Here is a 15,422-nt window from a genome sequence, read left to right as displayed (position 1 = left end):
ACGTAAAAATAAAAACGCAAAAATGGTGCGATCAATAAACGGAAGACGGTGACAACCGTTTCAGAAGATTGGCTTACGGTTATTCGGTCGCCACGATTATCGTAAAGTTAGTGTATAAGTTACGGCGTAAACAATATGGTGTTTACTGTGATCGGATCACTCAACTTTAGAACCTCACCGAAAGGACAAACATTCCGAATGCGACCCTTAGACCCCTCCCCGTGAACCGGTGACCACGGTAAGTTTGGTCTAGCCGATCGTTGACCGTATCATGGTATACGTTTTAGGTAATTGGGGTAGCAGGTAACCGCAATATTTTCATTTGGTTGTCAAGTCATTCAACAACGGTTATCGCCACCAGTTTTCGTCGGTGTCCGATTCACAAAGATTTTCGATGGTATGCGTCACGAAACAAGTCTTGAGCATAGAGCATCCATATTACCATGAAAGATTGCTTAGCTTGTTTCCCGAGGATTGCACGCCATGTGGCTCGTATAGTAAGTTAAGGAACACATCAGTCACCTTAGGTTATAATTCACTTATATTATTCACATGTTTCTTGTAGGAATAACGACAGTGCCATACTGCCATATAGCTCTAAGATACGTATTTAGATTTTATTGCATAGATATTTACCATTTACCTACGTATCATATTTCCTGCGTTTTACTATATACATTTGTGAAATCCAAATTAAATCTTAGAAAAATAGACGTTTCACATACTAATATTATTATATTAATCTTGTTTATTATTATTTATCTATATAATATAATCATAGATCACGTACCTATATAGATCGCGTATACTAATTTACTTATACATTTATTAATACTTAATTTATCCCTAAAGCTTAAAAAGATATAACTATCGCAAGTTAGGTATTGGTAGTTTGATCCAAAAGATAAATTAAGTTTTTCACCATTTATTTTATATTTTAATGATCAATAATATATTGACAAAGCTCTTATTGTGTTTACTGTAGTGTATAATTTAAATAATCATTAGACAATTTACATATATAGTATTATTATTGTTATGAACATTTTGTTGTTGTTTTTTATAGTTTAATACAAACATAAAACATAAAACCAAATCGTAAAAATATTGTAATCCAAATAAATAATTGATTTCTTAATGGTGAGAAATGTTCAACGAAATCAAAAGTCTACAAGGAGCCCCTCCATACTATATCGTCATGCGTGAGCAGCGTGCGGCGCCGATGCGATATACATATTATATACGAGTATAATACGACTACTGTGCTCCTATTACGAGTTTTCACTCGGACATTGGCCTTGATCGCCTCACACAGGGAGATCACTATACTTAACACACACATATATATATATTTATAACGTATAATGCTATAGTGGGCACGATACTATATTATTATTATTATTACGCGTACGAATATAATAACACACTCATGTATACGAGCACACAATGCGACGGAGTAGGTTTTTACTTTCCGATAAGTCCGCGTGCACACACACACATATACACATACACACTCATGCGCGTGTTTGTTCCTACGTTTGCGGGAGACAATGTTTGCGGAATGCGTTTTCGTTTTTCACGCTTTTCCTCGGTATATCATTTCGATTATTACTTCACGATAGTATACATAACGCATACCTACCTATATATTTTGATATTACGTGTGTGTCTGCTTGTATAAACGTAATTTTCACACTCACACGCACATATATGTACAATGCTCACGACATATTACTATGTACAGAGAACATAATATATAATATTATATTATAGAAACGCTGGGCGTCGGGCTACAGTATTGTCACACACTAAATGAAAAAATGGATTTCATATAGTCTGTGGGTATTGTATTTTTATACAATAAAATGTATATAATATATCGTGTAACTACGCGGGTTTAACGACAAAAATCCCAACCGCCTCTAGTGTACGCACGTTGAACGAACAGTGGCGGTGATGGTTAGTGGGATAAGGGGAGAGGAAACAGGTGGAAGTTATTACAATAGGTTACCTTACGAAAAATAATAATAGTAAAAAACCTTCTTTACAATATTATAATAATAAAAATATTTAGATACCTACGTAGGTTATAATATTATTTAATATATTATTTTACGTGTATAGTGAAGTAGTTGTCGCAACACTGCGCCAGCGACGGCGCGTCGTTGTTTTCCATTAACCGGGCGCTATTGTGTCGTATTTGCGGCTGAGGTTAATATGTTGTTTAACGCGCGCGCGCGACGGTTTCGGTTTAACCCCAAGGTCGCGGCAATGCCGTCAGCTGTTCGTGTTGTCCATATTGTCCCCCCCCCCCCCCAATGAAGGTTATGAGGTTCCTGCAAAGTTAACCAAACTCGTCTGTAACCCTGGCTAATATTTTAGGTGTAACTGACCCGATCGCCCCTTTGGGTGATTACTCTCTGCTCATTAAGAGTTATTGGCTGATGTGGAAAAACTAGAGACTCGCCTGATTCATATGATAACTGATATAGATCACAGCCTAAAACCCGAGGAGTTACGAATTTTTGAAATCCAGACATTATTTATGGAACACTCTGTATTACAAATTAAGGTACGCATTATACGATACCGCTATATACGGCTTGTTATTATTATATTTCCCGGAATTGAATACTCCCGTAAACATAATAATAATAATAATGTACCGCAATATAATGGCGTTAGTGACGGTGGAGGCGGCGTATCCGATGACGTGAGTGCTCACGGCGCGGAATGGTGGCGTTAATATATTTTCGGGCTGAGGGATAAAGCCCGGCGCGATAAAACGCCACTGACCGCTCGACGGGGTGGCGGCGGCCTTGGCGAATTTCATTTGACGCCGACAACGACGCTCTTATACGTGTAACATTATATCCGTCAGCCATTATAGGTACACACTACTATTATTAGTATAACATTATTATTTATTATATACGTCCAGCCGAGTATATTATAACGATCGCGTTTACGGAAGGTACAGTACAGGTATAAGGTCACGTGTATAATAGTGACGGCAAGTCGGACTTTGCCCTAAACTCCTACAATAATAATTGGTCTGCGGTCGGCGGTCCGAAAATAACGACGCTTTTAACCCGCCGACTCGTGCGTTGTTATGGGGTTATATATTTTTTTAATTCACCTTTTACCCATTAACCCGGATCGATCCTCGCGCCAGTGTTGACTTTTTCAATTTTATTTTCTATTTTTTAATAAGGGCGACGAATGTGTGTTTAATTTGTTTCTTTTTTAATTAACAATAAATCGGCCTTGCTCGCGGAATAAAAAATAAGCCTCTGTAAACACAATACTATGCTGTATACATACATGATGCACGTGATGGATTTAAACAAAGAAAAAAAATAAACTCCCCAAAACAGACATGACATAAGACTTTACAAGATAATGCTGCAAACGTAATTTTGATGATAAATTGATGATTATACGGTGTAAGGACGTAAGGTATACATTAAATAAATAATACACAATATTTCAAAATATTGTTTACTAATCACGCAATTTAATTCAACACAAATTTTGATTGTTATTTACATTATTTATTATACGAACATTTAATGTAGGTATATTTTGATGTATATAGATGCACAATTATAAAATATTATTTTATTATATTATTTAATTTATGTATATTATACTATTATAGTAGTATACGTTTTCACGAATACTATTTAGAACAAACATGTTAACTTTTTTTTGTACTTCCGGAATGTAAAGCAACAAGGATATTTATAATTTATACCCCTACGATTAATTGTATTGTAAGTTGAATGTTTTACTTGCTTTTAACACAAACTGAAATTACTTACTTCAACATTTTATAAAACTAAATTTGGACGATATGATTAAGTCGATAGGTAGTAAATTATACATTTTTAAGACTGCCAATTAAATGAAAAAAATATATAATTACCTATGTTATTAATTGTTGACTTAAATTATAAATTATTTTGTTTTTTTGTCTTTTCATAACAATTACGCATAGTATCACAATTCAATAGTTCAATAATTATTATTTAATTGTTTTTGTTTTATTATTCTGCATAGTTTAGCTGGTATTTATAAATAATTGTGCCATCAACTTTTTTTTTTCACATTTAATAAAACGCAGTAAATTTGTTTTAAATGCAACCTACTCGGTACTTCGCATACTGTTTCCGTTTTATTAGTCTTTTTTTATGACGAAAGTAACTATTTACGTTTACAAAATAAATGGGGACTAGCATTTTTTTATGAGTTCACCACGATGTAATATTAAAATATTTTAATTTTCGCAATCCGGAATACTAGATTTATGTCATTACCCAACCTAATTCCATATAAACCCATGGCATTTAGTGCTTTACTATTATTACAATATACACCCAAGACTTAATCGGATCCATTTACACTTCATCAGACAGTTTAGTATATAGTGCGAACGTGATACTCACAATATATACGTTGGTGTGTTAGTGTTGGTGTGCAAAATACATAATTACTATACATATGGATAGGATGAAGAATATGCAAACTCACTGACGGGCGAGGAATGAGAGGAGAATATTAGCATCATATATCGATAACACTTGTGTATTCTCCTGGTTTTTGGATATTTATATTTTATATTGTTTTTTAACCAACAGATTTGAACATATACAGGTACACCACAAATTAGACAACAACGGAGTTTATTTTTTAAACCGTTAAAATGTTTCCTTGCAGGTGTGCAGTGCAAGCTGTTTTTACTATTATTATTTCGTACTTACACAGTTACGCGTACCTATAGATGCAATGTGCGGGCGTGTACTGCTCTAACTCTATTATAGTGAGTGTCTTACCATATTTTCCATCATCAAATAACATTTTATAATTAATTATGTTTTTAAATTATTCCGTAGTGTATTTCTCACATTTGTTTTAAACTATCTATTTTGTGTTACGAAATATCAGAGAAAGAAATTAATTTAAAATTATAGGGAAAATGGTAAAAATGAAATTCGAAAAAGTCCAAACATTAAAATATTATATTATAGCCTTTCGTTTTTTTTTTTAAATATCTGTGATTGTTTGACTAGAGATTATATAGGCTGAAGAATTGTATGAATTCCTCACAATTTTTACAACATGAATATTGATCAAGTAAATAATTTATTATATTGCGTACAACCTATTAGTTATTAATTATATAGTAGTATGTATAATGTGTATAGGTACGTAGAAATATACAAATTGCGAAGTATAAAACATTTTTTCCTCCTGAATAATTTATTATTGACATTGTTATATTAATATATTATGGACATTTTATAATATATACTATATTATACCTACTACTATTTGTTCATTTTTTTTATTACAATTTTTATCAAAACAGTACGCTGCAACTACAACAGCGTTGCGCGTCGTAGGTACACTCGTACCTATGACAACAATTTTTTTCAATTTTTTTTTTTAACTATACCTAGTCTATGAGATAAAAAGTAGAAATCATTTACTATATGGTCCGCCGTCGAGTGCTTTACAGAGCTCAATCAGAGATTACAAGTGAAAACATGGCCGACGGATCTCGGCTTCACGCACGACCATCTCCGCTGGCCCACCGCTTATAATAATAATAATGATGATGATATATATAATATACTATACACATAGGTAGATACCGTTCCTTGCGATGATTATGACACGTCTTCCTCTCCACCGCACCCTTTAGTATCCGTTGAAGTCTTGAAGACTATCATCGTGCTTATAATAATATGATACCGTGGTTGCATCTCGTCTTATCGGGCGCGGATCACGGGCGTATGCAGGTACTACACGCTTTCTTCAAAATAAGAGAGAAACAGTAAACGGAGATGATAATAATGCTATGAATTTATTACATTCGTACGCGAAAAGAAGAAAACTGTGTATACGGTTAATTGTTATTAAACGGTTCCCGCATATGTAAATGTGTAATACCGTTTTCATGTGCGACATGGTACCTACAACTAAAATATTATATTATATAATATTATTATGGACGTGTGGTTAAACGTATTCATTTGTTTATTTTTTTTGTGTTTTTGTTCACGTTTACGATATCGTTTTTTGTTGGTATTTTATTTTGCGAACTGGGTACCGGATGTGAAATTTTGAAAACGAAATCATCGCCGGCTGATACGACGATCGTCATTTGTATCATACTATTATATTATTTATTATGATGATGTATATCGTTACACATCGTATACGTTTTATAAATGTGTGTACAGTTATGAGCGTTACGTCAATTACTTCACGAGCTCATATTATATCCATACGTTCCACAAACACTACACATATGCATAATATGTGTTTATAATATATAGTTGAGTCGTAAAATTTAACGAGAAATAACAAATAATTATTATGTATTTGGTGGCTCGAGATATTATTATTAAGTTCAATATTTTAACTTTTGAGTGAGCAAGCCTTGTTTTTCTATACTTACTATTAATGTTTGACTAAACATGATATTATCCTAACGATTATAATTCGTTTACCAGACCTTCACGATAGCTGATTATTAAGATTTGTTTATAGACAATAATTATAATATTATGTACACATATATAGTCAAAATTCAAATTATATAATATATAGGTAAGTATTATATTTACAGGGAGAGGGACATTTTTTAATCATACTGTAAATTATAATAACGATACAATATATCACAGCAATGTCCGTCATTTCATATTTATAAAGTAAAATTATTTGACTGGTATAAATTACCTTACGATTTTATGAATGCGAAGGATAATAATATCAGTATTTAGAATTTGATAAGCTAGGTAGATAAAATCATAAATTATTACATTGATATGTGGTTAGAAACTTAATTTTTCTGTTTTGAAGACAGTATACTATTTAAATACTGTGAAAGTTTCAAATTATTATACATAATTTATATTATACGTCAAAGTGCATTATTTTGTGAACAATTCAATTAAATCATTATTATTACATTATACCTACACAGTACACATATTGGAAAAGGGAAGATACAAATGGTACCATATCAAACCTCTGGACTAACCATATTCTCATTATATATTGAATAAATATTTATACTGCACACAAAAATTGACCTTTACAATATTGATAAAATATATATTATAATATTTATAGGTACTAATATGATAATATCGTAGCACGTACTTTTGTTTCATTTAAAATGCGGATTCACAGTGATTTTTTTTTCATTATGAACCAGACATATATTTACATTTTTATTTAGACAAGAGGCATTATACGATTTTTTTTAAATGTATTTTAAATTAATTTGATCATAATAAAATGTTGAATACCAAAGTTTTATGTCATTAATAATTTAAAAAATATGTAATATTGTGTATATGCTCAAGATATTGTCTGGTTGACGTTGGGAAAAAATCATTATACCTACGCATAATAATCATATGATAAAGAATGGCGCGTGCGCGGTTTAATTAAAATACTAAATTCTAGTTTTCCCACTTTTCAGTAAACACTTGTTTTTATACGGTACCTACCTACCTATATTAATATTAGTGCGTGTTAGGTGTTATTCAATACACTTCGACGACACAACAACATTGGGCAACATATTATTATAATAATATGATATGATATAATATTTGTACTGCAGATGTGTATGGACACATAATACATCATATAGGGGGAGGATTTCAAATCATTCGACAATAAAAAATCCGTTGTCTCTGGTGAATATATTTCATCGGTCGTCAATGCGATCTGTACCGGCAGGTACAATGCGATGGCTAATGAACGAAAGATTTCTCAAAAACAATATTTATGTACCACGACACGCGCATAATATTATTATTGCAATTATTATAAAAAAACTCTCGTACGCATGTTGTAGTGATGACCGTGACACTATACCTATATTACCTATACAATATGTTATATATCGTTGTACGCCGCGTAAACAATAGGGTTCGCGTAAAAACACACATGCAGAGTATCATCTATACACAACGCAAACATCCTGGATTTCACTTATATGATATCCTCTTTTAATGGGTCGTAAAACCGCCTAATACATGACGCGTCGTTAGAGCTGATTGCGCCTATAGTGTAATTATTATTATTATTGTATAAATACAGACGACCGCGAGAACCTGTCCTTATGGGACGTTTTTGAACGGATTGTATATATATATATTAGTATCTACCTATGTAATAATATATATGCTGTAGATACCTATCGCCTAGGAGTGTCTGCGGCGTGCAGCTATCGCTGAGGACAGGTATAATATGTATAGCGTGAGCTGCTGCAACACTTTTGTCCTATCTTTGCATTGCGGTCTTTGTTCGAAATCTTATTTTTTTTTATATATTGTGTACTCGCTATTACACAATAATTTACGTTTACATTACACGACCCAAACATTGGTGTACCTGACGGTGGGAAGGGGGCAGTTAATTTCGGTTTACTTTAGTATTTTAAATGGTTTAAAGTGAGATATTTAATAACACCCCCAAGACAATTTTTTTACAGATACGCCACTGCCCTAAAATAATTAAATTATATAATTTAACGTAGTGATGAGGGACGACCGCGGCGTAGAGCCGTGGTAACTGGTTAGGTTAGGTTAGGTTACCTATGTATTGTTATGTTATGTTTCTCGTAGGTATACCTATGAGTAGTGAGTACTATAGGTACAATAAAAATTTAAAAATGTTCGTGCGTTATGAGTTATGACGTTTGATGAAAATCTCAAACTTGCAGGAAATAGGAGAGATGGTATTTAATATTATGTGATACGTGAACGTTCCGATTGGTCGCGCGTTTGCGTAACTTATCTACTACCTACCTAGTATACCTAGTACCTATTTAATAACTAGTATAACTACCGTATGGTAGTGTGTGTATTTATCTATAACCGTTTACAACAATATTATCTATTATAAATGGTACCCATAATGAAATTTCTGCAAAACGCACGTGCGAATAATATAATATAATATGTACCTTATCTACCGAATTTAGGGGTTCCGATACGTATATAAAAATCTTAACATCATGCCTTATTTCTGTTTTCAAAACATTAAACACACGTTGAAAGAACAATTATTATTATTTATATATAATAATATGCTTAATGCTTAATTATAACAAAATATAATATTATGTACATAACACGGTAAAATGCATTATGAAATCGTATGTCGAAACACTGACCTTCGTCTCCTGGCCGGTATGATGCCAAACGGCAGGCGGAATCCACCGGGCGTGTTGACGGCTGAGCCGACGGGCGCCCCGGGCGGCTGATGGGGGTGTTGAAACGGGGCGGGCAACAGGGAAGCCTGCAAGTTGGCCGCCCGAGTGGCCATGGCGACGTCGCACACGCCGCCGCCGACAGTGGTGTACAGCGGCGGTGGAAGGTGCGAGTTGAGCAACAGGTCGGGCAGCCTGTCCGGGTCGACAGACACGGCGATCGCGGGTTGCTGCTGCTGCAACAGAAGCGGCGGTGGTGGCGGCGGCAGCAGTGACGACGACGAAAGCGCGGGTGGAGGTGGCGGCGGCGGGTGGACGCGTCGTTGCTGTTGTAGCCGGCGTTCCCGTCGTTCCCGCCGCCGCTGTTCCCTGTACGCGGACGAGCACGCCGTCTCGTCCGTCTGCGCTTCCGTGGACGCGTAAGTCCTCTCCTGAGGCTTACCGCTGTCCGCCGTCCCACCGACGACCGCGCCGCCGGTTATCAAACCACTCCCGTTGTCCATCAGCACTACGGCGCGCACTCGGTTATCATCGCGAACGTCGACGTCGTTATCCACTCGGCGAAGGTTTTCGTCCTCGTAAACGCAATAATAATCCTCGTCGTCGTCGTCGTCGTCGTCGTCGTCGTCGTCGACATCGACGTCTCCGGTATCACAACACCAATCACCCGCACTGACACAACGAGGCGGCACGATACGCGAGGTCGGACGCTGTACGTTTGACTGAACGTCTGCGGCGAGACGCGAACGCGGTAGCGGTCGTCCCCCTTCGACGGTGGCGGCGGCGACGGTGCCTCGACGCTGAAGCAGCGATCCATGCGGCGGACAGCGGTAACCGGTTGTCGTTCGGGCCATAATATCGTCGTTATGTGGGTCATCGAGGACGGCCGCGGTTTCCGCGCTACACCAACACGGTGGTGGAGGCGTTTTGTCTCCGCCGTCGTCCAGCAGACGGCACACCGACGATGAACACGAGCCGGCCGACCTGGAAATAACAGAAAAAAAACAAGCCGGATGATGAGAAGAAAAAAAAACAGGAAAATTATACACACCACACAATGCGATTGACACAATAATAATAATTAAAAACATTACCCTACTTGTCGTGGCTCGTATTTATTAATTTATGTTATGTAGGTACCTACGCGGCGCGTTTATATCTCATCACGCTTTTCAGATCGACTCTCCATCGAAATCGTAGTTGTACAGTGCAGTTAACGTTAACGGCTTAAGTATACTGTGTAGGTATTTATCACTATATACCATTGTCCTAGAATCGACAGAAATATTTCCCATCCCTCTGATCCCATCCGGAGGAAAAATTTGCACGGTTTTAGGTTTTCTGCGAATTTGCCATATTTGTGTATTTATTATTACACGTAAGTAATAAATATTAAATATAATGCGAGACCTACTCATATTATGTATATATATATATATCAATTTTGTAAAATATGTCATAGTATTTCCATCGTCAATGCACAAAGTAATTTATTGAATCAAATACACGGAGAATTTTAATTTTTTTTTATTTCTTACTCACATATTTTATTTTTAACAGTTTAGTGGAATAAGGATTGTTAATGAAAATAATTTTCCACGAATTGTTAAACATTTTTTGAACATTTTAATGATTACAAAGGATTTTAATAATTATATAAATTTAGATATGGGATTAAAATATTAATCCATGTTTTAAATTTAATTAGACAATCAATTAAATTTTAATTGAGTGTACTTAAATCATTTCAAAATTTAAACTATTTAATTGTATTATGTATATGGTATATATAATTTATACTTATATTATATTAGTTATTTATATGTAGTTATCTAATTCTAGTGACACAAGAAAGACTTAGCACTATCATACAATTCAAATCGAACCTAAGCCTAAATGAGTTTTTGATCAGCAACCTGCAACCATACACAATTTTAACCGAAAACAGATAAAGAGATGGCCCTTTTTTAACCAGAAAATGATCCATTAAATAATAGGAACCTTTGGGTAACGACTTTTGATCGCAAATGTAATATATATTATATAGGTATATATAATAATTATATATAAACTGCATTTTTTATTATTTTTTTTCATTGATCATTAAGCCCGGCAAATATGGCCTTTAGCTGTTTTGATTTTTTTTTTTTGTTTGTTTGTAGGGGAGGGTACTGTTGGTTTGTAAACACGTGTGTGTAGTTTTGGCAGATTTTTTAGTGGGCACCCGTGGGTATCTGTCATGCCCGGGTGGGAGATGGCGGCATTTCTCTGCGGACATCGTGACTTGCCCGAAGAAAAATGCCGCCCGTGAACCGAGGTTTGAATCTGTGTCAGTGTGCGTCACAACCGACGCTTTAGTCCACTCGGCCACTCCGTCCCCCAAACTGCATTTCTGCAGTGTAGGGTTTTTATGAATGTGTAAGTGTGTAGTAGTATAATGGTAATATTATTCAAAATATGTTGGTACATACAGAATTATTATATCAAATTTGAAAAGTAAACAGCTATGTATATTTAAAATTTAAATTTAAACACTCATACGTTTTCATAAGAAAGTTTTAATATTCATGTAAATATATTATGTGTTTTTTTACTGAAATAAAATATGTTGAGAATGTTTAATGGGTTTATAGTTATAGTGACTCACAAATACCTATTTTTTACGTACAATTTATTGACCAAGAGGGGACTATTTATTTTTATTTTTTTGTATTTTAAGGTTCTGTGGCCAAAAAACAACGACTTTTTGGACAAAGGGGTACAGAGTTCTATCTTTTAAGAACTTTCAGTTTTTCAGAATCTTTTGAGAAACTGTTTCTAAAAAAAAATGATTTAGTTGTAACGGCACAAAAAAATATGGGAATTCATATTATATACAAAGGTTCTTGCAACTTTATGACGTGGAACAGATTCCTAAAATTGTGTTCATAAAATATAATATTTGAACTTATAAAACATTTTTATTGCATACATAATAATAATCTTACCTATGTTGCAAGGGCCAACATTGCGCAGGTCGTATTATTTAATTGTTAAAAATCTTAAAGCTTATTTTTAGAATTGTAAAAATTCTAAGTAGTAAAAACACCGACATACGAACCAAAGAAGTAAAACATCATATTTTATATTAAATTCATTATTATTAATACATTTAATTTACTAGGTATATATGTTTTGCTAATGTATTCAGGCCTCGCGGCTAGGTTTGAAAATGTTAAATACCTGGGGATAATAATGAAATACACACATTCTCATTGAAATAACTAAGATGTAACTTAAACATTTCATATTAGATATTAGATGGGTTCCCTTAATTAAAAGAGATAACTTTGCTCATAATTAAATTTCATATTTTCATACCTTCTAAGTATTAACCGATACTCGAACTTGTACAAAAAATATGTTTACAAAAAATTATTCATACGCACACAAATATTCATGTGGTAATTTTTATAATATTCATGATTCATTAATAATAGTTAATACTCATCAATATTTAATCAAATTAGAATTGTAATATATTTTAGATATATTTACTGATAATCGTTAAAATGATTGCTATTAATTAATATTATAGTATTATATTTAGCAGCTAGTATATTGGATTATTAAAGTCATGATGTATTATTGAACCTAACATAACAATTAATTTTGCTAAAATATATTTTAATCAAATGTGAAATTAATAATAAAAACGTGTTTTGTATCAAATTAGTCAATTAATATTTTTTTCGTGGACGTGTGGTGTTTTATTTTGAATACACTCAACATAATATTATTTGAATCGTTGACGTCACGTTTTAAATTGACTACAATTTACATACGCATATTCAACAATTTTAAATACAATTTGGATTTTTGTTGCGATAGTGTGTTAAGACATAAGAACATATATTTTTTTATTATTATTATTTTGAAGGCTCCATCTGCACCGTTATTAGTCGGTTTTAACTGTGGGGAGGGTACAGTTATTGGTTTGGAACATGTGTATATGGGGCGAGGATTCGTCACTAAAAACCCGGGTGGTCACCCATCCGGGAGCTAGCGGCACCCGTCCATGCTTGATCTCAGAACACGTTAGTGATTGAAGCCACCAGCCAACCACCGTGTCACACTAGGCTCTTAGAATATATTTATTAAAGCATACATGTATGGAAAGGCATGCACATTATACATTTATACCTACCTGTAGGACTATTGGTATAGGTAGGTAATAGATATCCAATATTATTTTAATTTGGTTTATTATGTACTGTTATTAATTTATTGAGTTAATATAATTGTAATATTAGTTTAAGTATGTATTTATGTACATATACATATCATAACTAACTATGTTTTAACATTTTTTAAACGTAAACAAACTAAAAAATGCTTAAATTTGGAGTAGGTATTGAATATACATTTTATAGATTTATTCTATTAGTAGGTAGGTACCTAGTATGAATTCGAGGATAACTCGAAATAAGAATCTGGAATAGATTAAATTAATAATACTTGTCATTGGTAAAAAGTAGAAACATCAACCGTTGAATAGGTATGTCAATACATAATAGTTAATAGCCAATAAGTTACAAATCATTGATTAAGTGCGGCGAAGATAAGTCTATTTTAGATTAATTTTCAATTTTCGCAAGGTCGGTATACCCGCGCTAGTAACTATTGTTATAAATATTACGTGGGCGAAGAATTGGAATACTGTAATAATTTACTCTAAATGTTAATTTAAATTATGTATGTATTATAAAATATGTTATTCATCAACTATAGAATTACATTTTTTAAATTAGGTCAAGGTATATAAATTGTAAAAACATAAATTACTTTAAATTTTAGTTTCAACAGCTCTTATTTTTAAGAAAATTATTATAGATATCGATACAACAAAGTTATATGTACTAAATAGTAACTGTACCGTAAAATAATTGGAGTATGATTAAACGTTTAGGATTTGGCAACATTATCTCAGTGAATAAACGTTTCTAATTTAGTTTAAAAAATAATTAAGACTACGTTTAGCCAATTACATATCATTGTAATATTGTATTGTAGTCAAAGCTTTTAAAATGATTATTCTGCCGTCCAGCTATTTATTACTTACGCTTTTACCCTCTTCCAACAATAGTAACTGATGACAAATCAATTAGGCACCATAAATTATACTGTTCATTTAAGCCAAAATAACAGTATTTTCTACATTTAATTTCTTTTGTGTTGCAATTTGATTAATTTTATTATAATTCAATTTTGTTACTTTCCGTAAATGTAATAATAATACAACATAGAAAATAAGAAAAATATCACTTATTTAAATTTGTCTGTATGTAAAAAAAAAAAAAGAAAAACACTGACAATGCACGTCTTAAATTAGACGTGAGTGAATTTCACTGATAAAATGTTTATATTAAATATTATTTTGTACGATACATTAATATTGTTGTTATACAACAATAATTCACCATCACAAGTTTATGAACATTCAACTCGCATCTGTATACTACCTAGGTATGTCTATCATGTACCTATGCACCTATATAATAAATTGTATTTTATAATTTACGTATATATAAGCTATGTATACAAATAAAATATTAGTTCTAAAGAATTATTCACCTAATCTATATCACCTGCACCTGGTTACTGCTACCGCCTGATGGTAAGTTGGTAAATAGTAAAACACAGTAAGTTGGAACAGAAGCGCTATCAAAATAGCAAATTAAATATAAGTACTAAAATGTCCTTTGATTGCAAACACAATTATAAGTAAAGAGTCACGACCTTATCTTCTAAGACCGTGGTCTAAAGTCACAACACACTAGTAGGTTAGGTTATGTAGGCTATATATTTTTTTATTTTAGATTCTGAGTGGAACGATGAATGTATTGATTTTACAATGATGTGTGTTTTTTTAAATTTTTTTTGTGTCTGTGTACACGATAAGTAGTCGAAATAATGCTACGATTTTCAACTTCAGTATCTTGTTCGATCAGAAAGTGAATATCGTTGGTGCATTGGGGAGTTCAAAATTTAAATTTCCCAGTAGTTTTCAAAAGCGCCGGGAAAAACAAAAGAAAAATTATGAAAAACGAGAATTTTTACGCAAAATCGATTTTCACAAAATTGAATTTGGGTTTTGGTGTACTTTAAAAAAAATGACCGTAGATACATGAAATTTTGACTG

The 15,422-nt window shown here is 33.2% G+C and overlaps 1 protein-coding gene across 3 annotated transcripts in view; it reads right to left on the bottom strand.

Annotated features, from left to right (window-relative positions):
- LOC100569658 overlaps positions 1 to 15,422 on the bottom strand; it is a 205,068-nt gene that overhangs the window by 66,795 nt on the left and 122,851 nt on the right. For all 3 annotated transcript variants that reach the window (XM_029489777.1, XM_029489779.1, XM_029489778.1), the window contains one exon: positions 9,206 to 10,225. In XM_029489777.1, the coding sequence (XP_029345637.1) occupies positions 9,206 to 10,225 (1,020 nt within the window). The remainder of the gene's footprint in view (positions 1 to 9,205; positions 10,226 to 15,422) is intronic.

Source organism: Acyrthosiphon pisum, chromosome A2 (genome assembly GCF_005508785.2).
Source record: "Acyrthosiphon pisum isolate AL4f chromosome A2, pea_aphid_22Mar2018_4r6ur, whole genome shotgun sequence".
Taxonomy (NCBI): domain Eukaryota; kingdom Metazoa; phylum Arthropoda; class Insecta; order Hemiptera; family Aphididae; genus Acyrthosiphon; species Acyrthosiphon pisum.
The sequence above is the reverse complement of the archived record's forward strand: the minus strand, read 5'-3'. Positions and strand labels throughout refer to the sequence as shown.